The sequence below is a fragment of the Trichosurus vulpecula genome, chromosome 5 (genome assembly GCF_011100635.1).
Source record: "Trichosurus vulpecula isolate mTriVul1 chromosome 5, mTriVul1.pri, whole genome shotgun sequence".
In the NCBI taxonomy this organism is placed as follows: Eukaryota; Metazoa; Chordata; class Mammalia; order Diprotodontia; family Phalangeridae; genus Trichosurus; species Trichosurus vulpecula.
This window is the reverse complement of record NC_050577.1, coordinates 198,924,354-198,939,662: the sequence shown is the minus strand read 5'-3', so window position 1 is coordinate 198,939,662 and position 15,309 is coordinate 198,924,354. Positions and strand designations below refer to the sequence as shown.

General features: G+C 40.6%; 1 protein-coding gene across 1 annotated transcript; it reads left to right on the top strand.

The window, feature by feature from the left end:
• Window positions 1–1,122: 1,122 nt before the first annotated feature.
• On the top strand, window positions 1,123–2,568 carry LOC118852323 (leucine-rich repeat-containing protein 14-like). Its single transcript, XM_036762036.1, has one exon. It carries the CDS (start codon window positions 1,123–1,125, stop codon window positions 2,566–2,568), a length of 1,446 nt encoding a protein of 481 aa, XP_036617931.1.
• Window positions 2,569–15,309: the final 12,741 nt, after the last annotated feature.

Sequence of the window (15,309 nt, the reverse complement as noted above, 5' to 3'; positions counted from 1 at the left end):
TGATGAAGTAACACTGTCCTCTCGTGATCACACAAGGAGCAGGTGTTCTTAAAATGAATGTGACATTCCAAACCTCATACACACAGATCTAGCAGATGTCAGTAAGGACTGATACAGTAACAGGAAATACCACAGCACTGGTCAAAAAAAGAGTGTTTGCATTATAGTATCCAGCATATTAAAAAAAATCTATTTCCCTTGCCTCCCTTCATGCAACATAGTATGAGTATGTAAAACTGGGAGAAGTATTTCCTTACAGAAAAATCAGGGAAACAACACTGAAACCATGGAGTAAGTTGTAAGCCACAAACCATACATTGGTCTACTGCCACCAGATACCTGAGTACCTGAGAGAAACACTATCCTAGTGTACCTGCATGCACATGTATACAATAACACATGCAAGAGCCGACATGACCCAGTGGAAAGTGTGGTGGCTTTGGACGGACTCAGAGACCCTTCATTTAAATCTCAGCCTGAGCTGAGATTTAATAATAATCAAACTGTTCCTTTTTTTTCTTTTTTTTCCAGGTGATAACTACAAGAATGAAGTACTGATTTGTGTGTGTGTGTGTGTGTGTGTGTGTGTGTGTGTGTGTGTTAGAAAACTACTTTTAGGGAGCTCTTTGCCACAGCAATGGTGGCGCGTGATTCTGGTCCAGCCCTTGTTCTGATCTCCCTGGCTGAACCTTGATGTTGGTAACTATGAATCTGTATTGGGTCTGTCTGTTGATGTTTGTACTTTGTAATTTGCTCTGAAGTTCAGGGTGATGGCTTTTTTCCCTGAACTAAGTGAATGATATTTGTGTGCTGAATTAAAGTAAGCTCATCAACCCCTTCACCTTGCTTTCCTTAGTTAAGCAGATCAAAAGAACCTATGCTGTTGGCAGCTTTCTGGGTGCTGGCTGTGGGTGGATCTTACACCCCCACAGAAGCTGCTAGCCAGATTGTTGAAACAGGCCTGCGGACCTAAGCCTGCACAAAGTCCTTTTCTGATCACGCCTGCGCAGACTGGAAAGGGGTTTGGTGTGGTGTGTGGAGGTGCGCCTGCATAGACTCCCTTCTGGAGACGCCCCCACCCCAAGCCATGCCTGCGCAGAGGTGCCAGTTGGTTCCGCAGAAATGCAGTCGCTACTGACTCTGTGTGCTGTGCCGGTTACCCGACACCAGAAACTGGCATGTCGGGCTCTGGCCTCCCTGCCTTGGGAGCTGTACCCAGCCTTATTCCAGGCCGCTTTAATGTATGACAGAATGCAGGTGCTGAAGCTACTGGTGCAGACGTGGCCCTTCCCGCACCTCAGCTTCCTGCAGCTGCTGGAGTACTGGCCCCACAAGCAATCCATGATGCTGATGCTGCTTGCCACGCTGCGCAGGGAATCTAGCAGCAGGAGGCCTCAGCTTCGAGTGATGGACATGACTGGCTTCCTGGATGCCAGCTGCAGGCAGGACCCCACAACTATGAGAATGTGGACTTGCTTAGTGGCAAGCAGCTGTGTCAATGCCATGACTAGGGCCAGAGCAGCTCAACGCTTGGCCAAGCACCAAAAGTTGGATCCTCAGGTCCCTGTCGCTAGTCCTGTGGAAGTGTACACTGACCTGCTGGTGAACCAAAGTTCTTACAGTTTCCTGAAAGAGGCTCTCCAGACCATCACTTGTGGCCCCCTTCGCCTTTGCTGCAGGGACCTTTGGACTGAGGAACTGTCGGGTCCTATGACTGTAGCTCACTTGAAGCTGCTGGACCCAGTGTATCTGCGCCAGGTGGACCTTCACTTCAACAACCTGGGACTCTCAAGCCTGTGTACTGTCGTGTCCCACGTGGCCAAGTTCACCCACCTGTTGAGCCTGAAGCTACAATACAGCAATGTGGATGTGCGGAGGCTCACAGCTGAGGCAGAAGGCAACTTCCAACTCTTTGTTTCTGCAATTGGCCAGCTGAGGAGCCTCAAGGAACTCAACATGGGTTCCTCTCGACTCTCAGGCTGCCTTCATCAGCTCCTTAGCAGTCTACAGGGCCCTCTGGAAAGCCTGGAACTTCCCTTCTGTGCCCTTCTCTCTGGGGACTTGAGTTACTTGGCCCAGAGCCCCCATGCCACCCATCTCAAGAAGCTGGACCTCAGTGGCAACAAACTATCTGGTGACCTCCTGTCACCTTTTCAGAGACTACTGAGGGAAGCCTCAGCCTCCCTGCTTTGTCTGGATGTTACAGAGTGCCAGCTCATGGATGTCAACCTTGTTAGTACCTTGCCTAACCTATGCTGCTGTACCCATCTCCGCTACCTTGGTCTCTGTCGTAACCCTCTTGCTAGTACCGGAGTGAAGAACTTAATCGAACACTCACTGGCATTGCCTGAGCTCCAGGTGGTTGTTCACCCAGTCCCTGTGGATTGCTACAGGGACCTGCCATGGCCACCCTCTTCAGCCCATCTCCTAGAGGGTACTGTGGATGAAGAGAGGCTTGCCAGTGTGCAAGCTGAGCTGCAGCAGTTGCTACAGGCCAGACGGCACCACAATGTGCTATGGACCATGGATAAGTACAGTCACAACACTTTTGACTACTTCAGCCTGTAGTATCTGTATATTTATATTTATGGAGTAGAAGGGTGGGGAGGGGAAGTTCGAAGAGAGGCAGTATTCCTCTGCTTTGCTACTGATGCAGTATTATTCCAAGGAGGCGAGTGCCTCCTTCTCTGAGCTTTGGCAGAACCAGAATGGGCCATACTCAGTATATGCTCCTGGATGGGTTGTGTAACGGGGTTATAGACTTTCTATGCCTTGTCCATGCTGGACATAATGGCAGAGTTGTTCTAGGGCCAGAAGTTCTGACTTTCAAGGAAAGGGGAACCCTCTGCTTTCCTGGGGGTATTTATTTGTATGTAATAAACTCTAGGACCCATGAATCATTGAAAAAAAAACGACTTTTAAGATTGGGGAAAGGCTGAACATATCATTGTCTGAATATAATAGAATGTTATGGTATAATAGGAAATGACAAGGAATCCAGAGAAACGTGGAAGGATGTGTATGAACTGATGCAGAGCACAATGAGGAAGGGACAGCCTCAGGAGGTAATGGTATGCCGTAGAAGGGGTTTTATTCAGGTACAGGTTAAACTCAGTGGCTTCTGAAGTTCCCTCCAACTATGAAATACTGTAATTGTTATACTGAGGAAAAAACCAAGGTGTGTTTCTCCCCTTAAAGGGCTTTCCCACTGCTAGGAAAAAGGGGAAGAAATCAGTATTATTTTGGGGATATGTTATATATATATATGTTACCGGTTAAAGTAAAAAACATGCCTACTCTGAATCTAGTAGATACTATTTTGCTTTGCTTCTGTCAAATGTCTTACTCTATTTCATGTATTCGAAGTGGCAGAGGGAAGAAGGAACATTTCTGCTGGCTTTTTCTATTGAAATGAAGTGAAGTATAGGCTGTGGCTAAAGGCCCTCAACCAGCTAATGTTCTCTGAAATTAGCAAATTAGCACACTGTATTCATCTTAATATTTTTGTTCTCATACTAATGATCTGTTTAAGAGATGTCTGCTCCACTCAATGGGAATAATTAGTCCATAAAATTAGTTTTTACTGGGCTTGGAAAATGGTAGCTTATGCTTGTGTTTAGTCTTTCAATTTCAAAGCTAATCTTGTTTTAATTAGGTAATCAAGAAATTGTTATTGAGATCTTAATGCAAGATACTGCTAGGGTTACATGGTATACATAATAAAAAATTCCTACCCTACATTGAGGCTAGTAGTCTAATTCAAAACTATATTTTTATGTTTGAAAAGCCCCTGTTGACAGCAGCCATAAGTAAATTATCAGTTTTACAACTCAAGTATCAAATATCCTAGGAGTAAAAAGCTAGCATACTTAGTTGAAAATATTCATGTGGTATACAGTGGTTATCTAGTCTAACCTACCCAATGTGAAAATATATACCACAGTAGTTGAAATACATGGGTCATTCAATCCACTTAATAATTCCAATGATTAGGAACTCAGTACCTCACAGACAGCCTTTTCTGTTTTTAGACAACTAAGTGTTAAGGAGTACTTCTTTACATTTAGACAAAGTCCTCCTATTTTATTACAATGATTTTTCTGGTTACTCATAGTTATCAACCAATCGATGGAATTTTTAAGCCCAAGCTATTTTGACTGTTCTAGGTGTGAACATGCCTGTAATATAAAATGGCAGACTAGGAAGACTGATTAAACATAGCTAAGTAACACTTCAATTTAGAGAACAGAAGAGCTAAAATTACTTTACCTTGGGTCTGTGCCTACAACTTCTGGGAATAGATTTCAAAGGTCTTTGAATTTGTTGTTTTTTTTAATTTCTCATATATTTCTCATAATTCATTATGTTTGGTTTTCTTTGTAATCCTTTGTATTTTATTCATTTAAAAATATCATTCAGAGATGATCTCCATAGTCTTTACCAAACTGCCAACAAACACGCTTAAGAATCCCTGATCTAAAGACGGTTTATCACTGAAGTTATCTAAAAAGGAGTTTTAGAGGGAAAAAGCCAAGCAGGATAACTTTGGAACTAATATGACAAAGGTACAATGTACTTAAAAGGGAGCATCATGCTTTCCTATACATTAAATCTTCTTTTTTCTTCTTTGTTGCCTTTGTTAGTGTTTGTCAAGTTTGGACCGATAAACAATAAAAATTTATATTAAATGAAAATAAATTTAAAAGTAAAGAGAAAACTCTGAAATTAATTGACCAAAAAAGGAAGGAAGGAAGGAGGAAAAAAGAAGACAGGCATTTATTAAGCACCTGTTCCAGGTACTTTGCTAAATACTTTACAAATATTATCTCATCGGATCCTCACAAATGCCATGGGAGGTTGGTGTTATCATTATCTCCATTTTATGGTTAAGGAAATGAAGACGTTAAATAACTTGCCGAAGGTCATAGAACTAGTGAGTGTCTGAGGCTGCACTTGAACTCAGGTCTTCCCTACATTAGATCCAGTGCTCTATCTGCTATGCCACCTAGCATTTGTTGTTTTTCGCTCTGTTAACTGAACATTATCTAGGTTCTTCACAGTGGCTACACCCAGGTAAAGCTGTCTCAGTAAAACCAGGTTAAGGGCAACCAACAGGCCTCAAACCCAGTGGTGAGTTAGGGGGATGTCTACCCCAAGAATGTGATGACTTCCCCTGGCCTGGCAGAATGGGCAAATGAGAGTAATTTGTTCCAATGACCATGTTATTCTTGAAGAGGACCAGTTACATCATAGTGTGATATCTTGATGTGCTTGTGACTCTTCCAGAGTCATAGAAGTCCAGTAGCAAGACAAAAGTCAAGTCAAGATGACTGATAATGGCCCAGGATATAGTGGATGACCTTGGCCTTCCTAAATTAAGATTTTCCCCCTTCCTCAGTTTGTCTGAGGCAACACCCATTCAATGGCTAAGCAACTAGGTCAGAACTGAGACAAAAGATGGCCCAATTTACCAATGCAAAAATATCAATCTGGAAGGGGAAGACTCTCAAAGTTTCTGGCCAGAACAGGACACAATTGCTATCTACACTCTTTCGAAGCCATCGAAGTCTAAACAATGAGCCATAGGGGCTTGGGGTGAAGGCTGTTATTGGCCTTTCAAGTAAAGCCAGTGATTTAGGTTTAAAGATAGTCAGGGAGCTCCATTTGAAACACAATGTGCTGGTCTAGAGAATCATTGGCTTCTTTTAAAACTACTATTTTTTTTAAAGCTTATTTTTTTAGAGCTTTATTTCAAGAAATTATAAATGAAGACTGCACAGGACAAAAAGTAAGTTGTCCTAGCTTTTAGAAAAAAAAATGTAGCCCTCAAAGCCCAAAATATTTTACAAAATTTAAGCAACCAAAATTTATATTCGTATAGATAGAGCATGTAAGGATGTGGTAGTCCAAGTAGAGAGAGGGGCCACATGTGGCAAGGCGCTGTGGTTGTATGTGGCTGCAAGAGAGGCAGAACAGACATCTCTAGCCTAATCTTCCCCTCTTCCCCTACCTTCTCCAAAAGACTTTCATTCCTGCCAGCTGCAGCTTTTCAGAGCTAGTTCCCAGGGTCTTGCAAGCCCTTGGTTCTTCCACAGTGGCAGGACCCAAAGCACCATTCTCCCAGTTCCTTAGGTTCCCAAACTAGGGTTCATTCTGGCCTTCTCACTCTCATGCCCCAGATCCAAGCTGTTGCCATGGTCTGTCCATTGTACCTCTGCAGCAACTCCCTAATAGTCTCCTTTCTCTCCTGACAGTGCCACCACCCTAGTGCGTCTCTCCCCACTCTAATCCAGCTTCCATTCCGCCACTACAGATACAGTACTACAATCAACAGTGATCTTCATAAAGCATGGGGCCAATCATGTCATCACCACTCCTCCTCACCCCCAATAAACTCCAGTGACTGTGTTGCCTCTAGGACCAAAGACAAAATTCTATTTTGGTGTTCAAAGCTCTTTATAATCTGCTGGCTCCTACCTTTCTGGGCTTCTCACACCTTATTCCTTTACAAGTACTCTTTTCTAATGGCCATCAAGATTCTGTAGAGTACTTAGAACTTGGTCAGGCATGGAAGACACCAAGGTCATCCACTGCATCCCAGGTCATTGGCAGTCATCTTGATTTTTGTCTTGCCACTGGATATCAATAACCCTAGAAGAGAGAGACTGACAACTTTACACAACTCTACACTGGTCTTCTCTGAAACAAAGGACAAACAACATTTAGGTTCTATATGTGAAGATCAGAGATTTGTTGATATAACCCAACTGGACACAGGTCTATAACATTCGAAGGCTTTTCACTGATTCTGTGTGACTTTTTCTTCCTGAAGTTCTTTTTAAAAAGTAAAATATGGCAAAAAGAGATGTACAAGACCTTAGCACCAACCCATATATGAAAAAGATAGGGCTGAGGGCACCTCCGTCTATCTGGAACTATACCTGGTCTCTTTCACTGCTTATGAGAGAAGAGGGAAAAACTCAGTTTACATTTAATTTAACAAATTAAAACCATAGAAATTCATCAAGTGTCTCCTAATAAGGAGCCCAAATCATCCTCTGCAACTTCAACTTCATTTTTCCTAGTTGTGCCTTTTGCAGTCAAGCAAAACAAGTCAAATCCTACTTCCAAATTAGAGTCTTTAAACATTTGAACAGAGCAGTCAGATCTTGGCCTCTCAAGCCACACATTTCTACTTCTCCAGGCTCAATATCCCAGTTTGTTCAATGGCTCTTTATAAAGCATGATAGATAGGATGCTCTCATGTTTACCAATGTACTTCCTTGAGTATAGCCCCAAAAAATCCTCAAATGTAGTTTGACCAGGGCAGAGTGCAGCAGGACCCCCCTAGTTCTGAGGGTCTTCTCTTGCCTTAGAGCTGAGAGAGTGCTAGAGCCAGCTATGTCTTGAAATCAACAATTGTCACAAATTGGGGTTTGATTTATTATTTCATTCATTTGCTGTTTATTAGTTTTTCAGTCATGTCTAACTCTTTATGACCCCATTTGGGGTTTTCTTGGCAAAGATACTGAAGTGGTTGACCATTTCTTTCTGCAGTTCATTTTACAGATGAGGAAACTGAGGCAAACAGGGTTAGGTGACTAGCCAAGGGTCACATAGTAAGTATCTGAGGCCAGATTTAAACTCAGGAAGATGAGTCTTTCTGACTCCAGGCCTAGCACTCTATGCAATGCACTATCTACCTTCCCCTAAGGATTGTCTAGATAGAAGACAATGTTGATGATGCATATTTAAGTTAAAAGTGTGTGTTTTCCCCCTAGAGACTTACTAAAGTTGAACTGTTTTGTTCACATTCCTACATGGAAAGATGATGTGTATGATTCATGAGACCTCAGTATGAGGGTAGCTGAAGGGAATATGCATATATATATATATGTTTATGTATATATATGTATATGTGAGTGTGTATGTATGTATATATGTATGTGTATATATATATATATATGTATATATAGAGAGAGAGTGGGCACAGGGTGAGTTGAAGATGAAGGGAAGATATCTAAAAGAAATAAAATAAAATTAAGGGATGAGAGAGGAATATATTGAGAGAGGGAGATAGGGAGAGAGAGAATGGAGTAAATTATCTCGCATAAAAGTGGCAAGAAGAAGCAGTTCTGTAGGAAGAGAAGAGAAGGCAGGTGAGGGGGAATGAGTGAATCTTGCTCTCGTCAGATTTGACCTGTGGAGGGAATACCATACATATTCAATTGCATATCTTACCCCACAGGAAAAAAGGAGGAAGAAGAAGATAAAAAAAGGGGGGGATGATAGAAGGGAGGGCAGATGGGGGTGGAGGTAATCAAAAACAAACACTTTCAAAAGGGGACAGAGTAAGGGAGAAAATTCAATAAAGGGGGATAGGTTAGGAAGGAGCAAAATATAGTGAGTCTTTCACAACATGAGTATTGTGGAAGGGTTATACATAGATACACATGTGGCCTATGTTGAATTGCTTGACTTCTTAGGGAGGGTGGGTGGGAAGGGAAGAGGGGAGAGAATTTGGAACTCAAAGTTTTAAAAACAGATGTTCAAAAACATATTCCCCCCAGAGAATTTGATTATTAAACATCTATCAGCACATCCTTATATTGTTCTATAAACATTACTTGAACTTAGCAGGAGTGCAGTGGAAGGCTCAGGGAAGGAAGTCATCACCAGACTGGAGGCCTAAAGGCTATAGGTTAACCAGGAGGGCCACAACCACAGGAACAACAGCAACAACAACTGGTTTTCACATGACACTTTAAGATTTACTAAGTGCTTCACAACCATTATCTCTTTTGGGCTCACAGCACCCCTCCTAAGATTACAATCAGTTTTCTTGGCTTCTATATAATGGGGTTTTTTTTTGGAGGGGAGAGGGCAGGGCAATTGGGGTTAAGTGACTTGCTCAAGGTCACACAGCTAGTAAGTGTGTCAAGTGTCTGAGGCCGGATTTGAACTCAGGTCCCCCTCACTCCAGGGCTGGTGCTCTACTCACTGAGCCACCTAGCTGCCCCCATATGATGATTTTGAGTTGTATTGGGCCTATTAAACCTTAAGATCTTTCTCTTAGGAACAACTGAACACAAGTAGATACAGTACTACTACCAATAGTAATAACTAGTATTTATATAATACTTTAAGGTTTGTCAAAGTTATGAATATCATCTCATAAATTTTACAAATATTTACAAATATCTCATTTGATTCTCACAACAACCCTGAGAAGTCAGTGCTATCATTATTATCTCCATTTTACAGTTGAGGAAACTGAGGCAGATGGATCAAGTGACTTCACCAGTGTCACACAGCCAGTTGATGTCTGAAGCTGGATTTTCATTCAGTTCTTTCCTACTCCAGGCCCAGCACTCTATCCGCTGTACTACTTAGCTACCTCTTAATAAATCCATAAGCAAAAACCAACCAGGGGAATCACAGTTTATCGAATAAGGGAAATGACATTGTCAGGCCTGTTCTTTATTTAGGAAGATAAATTGGATGCCTAAGTAAAGGGTAGATTAGAGCAGGAAGACACAAGACAGGAGGCTGTTGAATAATCCAAGCCCAAGGTAATGAGGACCCGAAGCAGAGCGATTACAGTGTCAGGGAAGAGAAAGGGAATCGAAAGAAACATTAAAAGTTAAATAAAAGGGAGAAATTAAAAGGGACTAATCATGGGTGAAGAGATTGACATTCTAATGGGGGAAGATGATAGGACTCTCCTCAGATTTTATTCACCAAGGTGCATAGAGGCGAATAAGACAGAGCTTGGGAGTGGTTTTATTACTTTGATGATCTTCAAAGAAGAAAACAGAGGAGGGAGGGAAAAAGGAATACATTAATGAAGAGAGGGAAGAAAGGATGAAGCTTATTTCACATAATCAATGCGCACAAGACAGAGTACAAGCAAAGAAGAAGGGCTAAGGTGAACAGGCAATACTGAAAGCTCACTTTTATTTTAACTGTCAAAATGAGGATATAATCAACACACAGATTGATGTATATTCAATTCAGTAGGGAAATAGGTTGTGTTTGTCCTTCGTTCTCAAAGAGGACCATGACATCAGGACGATGATGACATGACTTGCAGTTGACTTTGATTTGAGTGAGGGAGGGCTGTGCAAGGTCACTAGCCTCATTGTCTCCTCCAGAGACATCTGGATCTAGTGACCAGATATTCATCAGGCCGACTGGAGATGGCCCAGGATGCAGTGCAAGACCCTGCCCTTTTAGGCTAAGGCCTTTTCAGGTTCTCACTTTCAGTGAAGTAATACCCATTCAGTGAATAGGCCTCTTTAAGAAGTGAGTCAAGGGATGGACTCTTTAATTAGAAAAAAGAAAAGAAAAAACAATGGGGGGAGTGGGGTAAGAGTGAGGGTGAATTTAGGGAGAGACCAGTTATAACACATGATCTTCATACAGCTAGAAATCTTTAAAGCCACAGAAAAGAATAAAAGTGGCATGATAAACAGTACAAGAAAGCCCATTTGGGCATTACTGTGAAGGCCAAGACATTTGGAGAAGTATCCTATGCAAAAGGGATTGTATTAGAGAAGTTGGTTTGGAAGCCAAGCAGCCCGTTGATGCAGTCAAAAAGTGTGTAAAGAGTCTAGCTGATTAAGAAGGCTTCCTTCTCCCCAACCCCAATCATTGCTTTTGCCCTGAATGGTGGTGCTTAAGGAAAATGACATTTTGGTTGCTGGATTAGGTTGTAAAGGTCATGCTGTTTTCCTGGGCTCTGCTTTAGGATTGTGAAAATGATCCACTTTTCTCTTCTGGTATTGCACAAACTCAAAAAGAAAAGACCAAAATCATAAAAATTGTATGATGCTATTGTCATAGTTAAAAGTTTTCATGAAAAGAATTTATGATTTTTTTCCCCTCAAAATGCTTCTTCAGAGGGAATAACTATAATTTATTTTTTATTTAGCATTTTATTTTCCCTAGTTACATGTAAAAACAATTTTAACATCCATTTTAAAACTTTGAGTCCACATTCTCTCCCTCCCTCCTCCCCAGCCCCCACCTCATTGAGAAAGCAAGCAATTCAATATAGGCTATACATATGTAGTCATGCAAAACACCTCCATAATAGTCATGTTGTGAAAGACTGTATGGGGTGGATAATTGTGAAGACTTCACAGGGTATGTCTAATGGAGAGGTTCTGGGATTTGGCCTTGTAATTTTGGGAAGGCATGCCCTTCCCGCCCCCTCTCTCAGATGTTAGAAGATAATGAACTTCCTGTGAGCTATTTGTTCTCTGCTCCAGGAAGGGTCTCTCCTTCCCCCATCCCATTTCTCCTCTTAGACTTTCAGACGCCACCCTGGCAGTTGAGTTCTGATAGGGAAAAATATCTGAACGAACCGAACCGGATCAATCTTGGTCCTCTGTGTAGTTTTCGCACCTAGACTGTAAGCCCGCCTCTCAGTCAATGGTGAGAAGGGATAGAGGTGGGTGGGAATCTTTTTCATTAAGACTATAAATTAAGGCAGGTTCCCTTTTACCTCGCCTCCTCCCTTATGGAGGTGTGCCCGAGTCTTGCAAGGTTTGTAGAATAAATTTACTTTGTTTCTCTTAAAGATGTCTCTCCTATTATTTAAAAATTCTGTCCCATACAAGACTAACTGTATTTCCCTCCATACTATTCCCCCTCTTGTTTATTCTATTCTCTCTCCTTTCACCCTATCCCCCCTCAAAAGTATTTTGCTTCTGACTACCCTTCCCCCAATCTGCCCTTCCTTCTCTTATCTCCCTCCCCCCCTCCCACTTTCCTGTAGGATAAGATAGATTTCTATACCTATGGAATAATTATATTTTGAAGTTATAACTGCCTTACTAACATTGTGAGCAAAACTAATAGTTACTAGTAGCTTAATGATATGTACAATCAATAAGCATTTTTAGGTACCTACTATGCGCTCAGACTGTAACTGCAAAAGTGGGATAGCTCTGCCTTCAAGCAGATCATATTCTACTTAGAAAATACAACTTGGTATTTATGAGCCAAACCAAAATCTTGGTACTGTTGTTACATTGGATTAATTAAAATTTTAAGCAGATTTCCCAATCAGTGTAACATTGGTTAAATCATTTGAACTGGACATATTAACATGCTTTCAGACATAAGTTCTGGGGAGGAATACCTCAGAAATTGAGAATTTAAATATTTTTTGGGTTATTTTGAATTTTAAAATCCCTTTAAAATTAATTTCAAATAAAGATGACAATTAAAGTAGCAATGCTTTAAAGCCAATATTGTGAGCCTCTTTGTTTCTAGATATTAACTAATTTTGGTAAAGAAAGTATGAGCTTGCGTTTGTGTGTGTGTGTGTGTGAGAGATGTGAATATTTTTATACACAGTTACATGTTGTACCTGCCCAGTACTTTTATTATAATATAGCTAAAATGGATTCCTCTACTCCCCCGCCTTACAAAAATAAAAACCACCTGCACCAAAAACCTTATCACCAGCATATTTGTAGCAGAAGCCCAAGACCAAAGCATCCCCTAAAATACCTGAACCATTTGGACACAAGGGGATGCTGAACACAAGTGACAAGGATACTATCATTCTAGATGATTCCCAAGGGGAGTGATATAAGTGTTCTTTCAGAATCTTCCTGTCATCAGTCAAATAAGCCTTAGGGTCTATAGATGGTTTTGTTATGTTCTGATGATCTTAAAAGAAGGGAAGGAGGTAAGGATTACTAGGGTGAAAGGGAGAAAGGTGGAGGAACATATTTCACTAGAGTACTTCCAACAGATATATCAAGGCACCTCAGTTTCTATCACAGTAAGGGAAGGATTTAGAGAGCTAACCCCCAAAGAAAAACATTATGAGCATTTGGAAATCATTACCTATATAGACCCTTTAAGCAATCTCCCTGCAGGTTATTTTGGGTAGGACTAAATGAAAATCCATGGAGTTGACCAAGCCATCCACTATAGTTATACTAAACAAAATCAGGTCATGGGAGAGGTGAAAGATATTTCCTTCCTATTGATGGAAATGAAGGAGATCTGAATACTAAAATGTGCTACCTCCTATCACAACAACCATATGTGGCACATGAAGGATGGACTCCTAAGAACTTCATCATGATTAGGGAAGTTAAAAGGAGTTTATATAGACAGAGGGCATGGATGTGAGTCAGTTTTGCTGGAATTTTACATATATATATGTGTGTGTGAGGAAGAGGGACGCACTGCTAGAGGGGGAAGAGGAGAGATAGAGTAAGGAAAATTTTTCTCACATAAAGGAGGTGTGCAAGGAAGAGCTTTCACAATGGAGAAGATGGGGAGGGGACAATGCTTGAGTCTTCTGCTGGAATTGGCTTTAAAAAGGAAGAATATATATTCACACTCAGTTGTGTATTGAAATGTAACTTATGCAGTTGGGAAATAGGAGGGGGAAAACACAAAAGAAAAGAGGGAGGGAAAAAAAGGGAAGATGGATTAGGCGAGGTAGTAGTTAGAAGCAAAATAGACTTTTGCAGAGGTATGGGAAAAAAGAGAAAGAAGAAAAACCAGAAGAAAATGGGATGAAAGGGGAAAACACAGTTAGTAATCATAACTGTGAATGTGAATGGGGATGAGTTCACCCATAAAATGGGAGCAGATATCAGAATGAGTTAGAAAACAGAATCCAACAATATGTTTACAAGAGACACACTTGAAACAGAAAGACACACACAGAGCTAAAATAAAGAGCTGGAGCAGAATTTAATATGCTTCAGCTAAACTAACAAAAGGCAGGTGTAGCAACCATGATCTCAGACAAAGCAAAAGTAAAAATAGACCTAATTGAAAGGAACAATCAGGGAAATTACATTTTGCTGAAAGGTATCATAGACAATGAAGTAACATCAAAAAATTTTACAAGTTTCTCTGTTAAAAGCCTCATTTCTCAAATAGATACTTACTATAAAATTGAGTCAAATTTATAAAAATAAAAGCCATTCCCCTACTGATAAACAAAGGTTACAAACAGGCATTTTTTTTCAGAAGAAATCAAAGCTATCTATAGTCATGAGAAAAATACTCTAAATCAGTATTGATTAGAGAAAGGGAAATTAAAATAACTCTGAAGTACCACCTCATACCCATCAGAAACGACAAATGATTAAAGGGATGAGGGAAAAATAGATACACAAATGAACTGTTGGTAGAATAATGAACTGGTCCAACCATTCTGTAGAACAATTTGGAACAAGGCCCCAAAAGCTATAAAACTGCACATACCCTTTCACCCAGCAATACCACTACTAAGTCTATATGCCAAAGAAATTTTAAAAAAGGAAAAGGACTTAAATGGACAAAAATATTTATAGCAGCCTTTTTTGTGTGGTGGCAAAGAATTGGAAATTGAGAGGATCTTATCAACTAGGGAATGACTGAACAAATTGTGGCATATGATTTTGATGGAATACTATTATGCTGTGGGAAAAGACAAGGGGGTGGTTTCTAAAACACGTGGCTAATCTCTATGAACTGATGCAAAGTGAAGTGAGAAGAACTAGAAGATCTTTGTGCAAAGTAACAGTAATGTTGTAAAGACAATCAACTATGAAAGACTTGGCAACTTTCACCAATATAATGATCCAAGACAATTCCAAAGGACTCATGATGAAAAAATGCTATCTACCTCCAGGGAGATGACTGATAAAGTGTGAATCCAAATTGATGTATAATTTTCTCACTTTTTATTTTTTTGCTTTTTAAAAATGTGGCTAGTATGTTTTATGGCTAATATGAAATTTAGTTAATATAAAATTAGTTTGTCACAGCTGTGTGGAGAAAAGGCTGCAAGGACAGTCAGCAGCAGGAGGCTTCAGCTGTAGGTTTCCTCATTGGTTGGAGGAAGCCTGCATCTCATTGGATTAAAGCTTCAGTGGCAGCAGTTGGCTTTTGAGAGAGGTGAAGTCTTCCAGAAATGCACATTGCCTGTATTGCCTGTTCTTTTTGCTACAAGCTAATTGATCATTTCAGTATCCTGGTGAGTAGAGCCGGTTGGGTTTATCTGCTTTGTCAAGAGTCAGCCTGAGCTAATTTTCTGAGTTCTGTTTGCAGTAATAAATACAATGCCGTATCTCAGTGATTGAATAGCTGGCTCTTTTTGTTTGCTTTGTCCAGGCAGACAGCCTGATTAACTTGGTAGTTCTCATGTTTAAAGCTAGCTGAATAGTATAAAATTTCCTAAGCACCCTTCCAAGGGTGATTGTGAGTTGAAGGGGCTTGGAAATGCTTTGTTGTTTTGATGGTAGAAGAAAAAAAAATGCCAAACAGAAAAGCAGCGGAGATCAG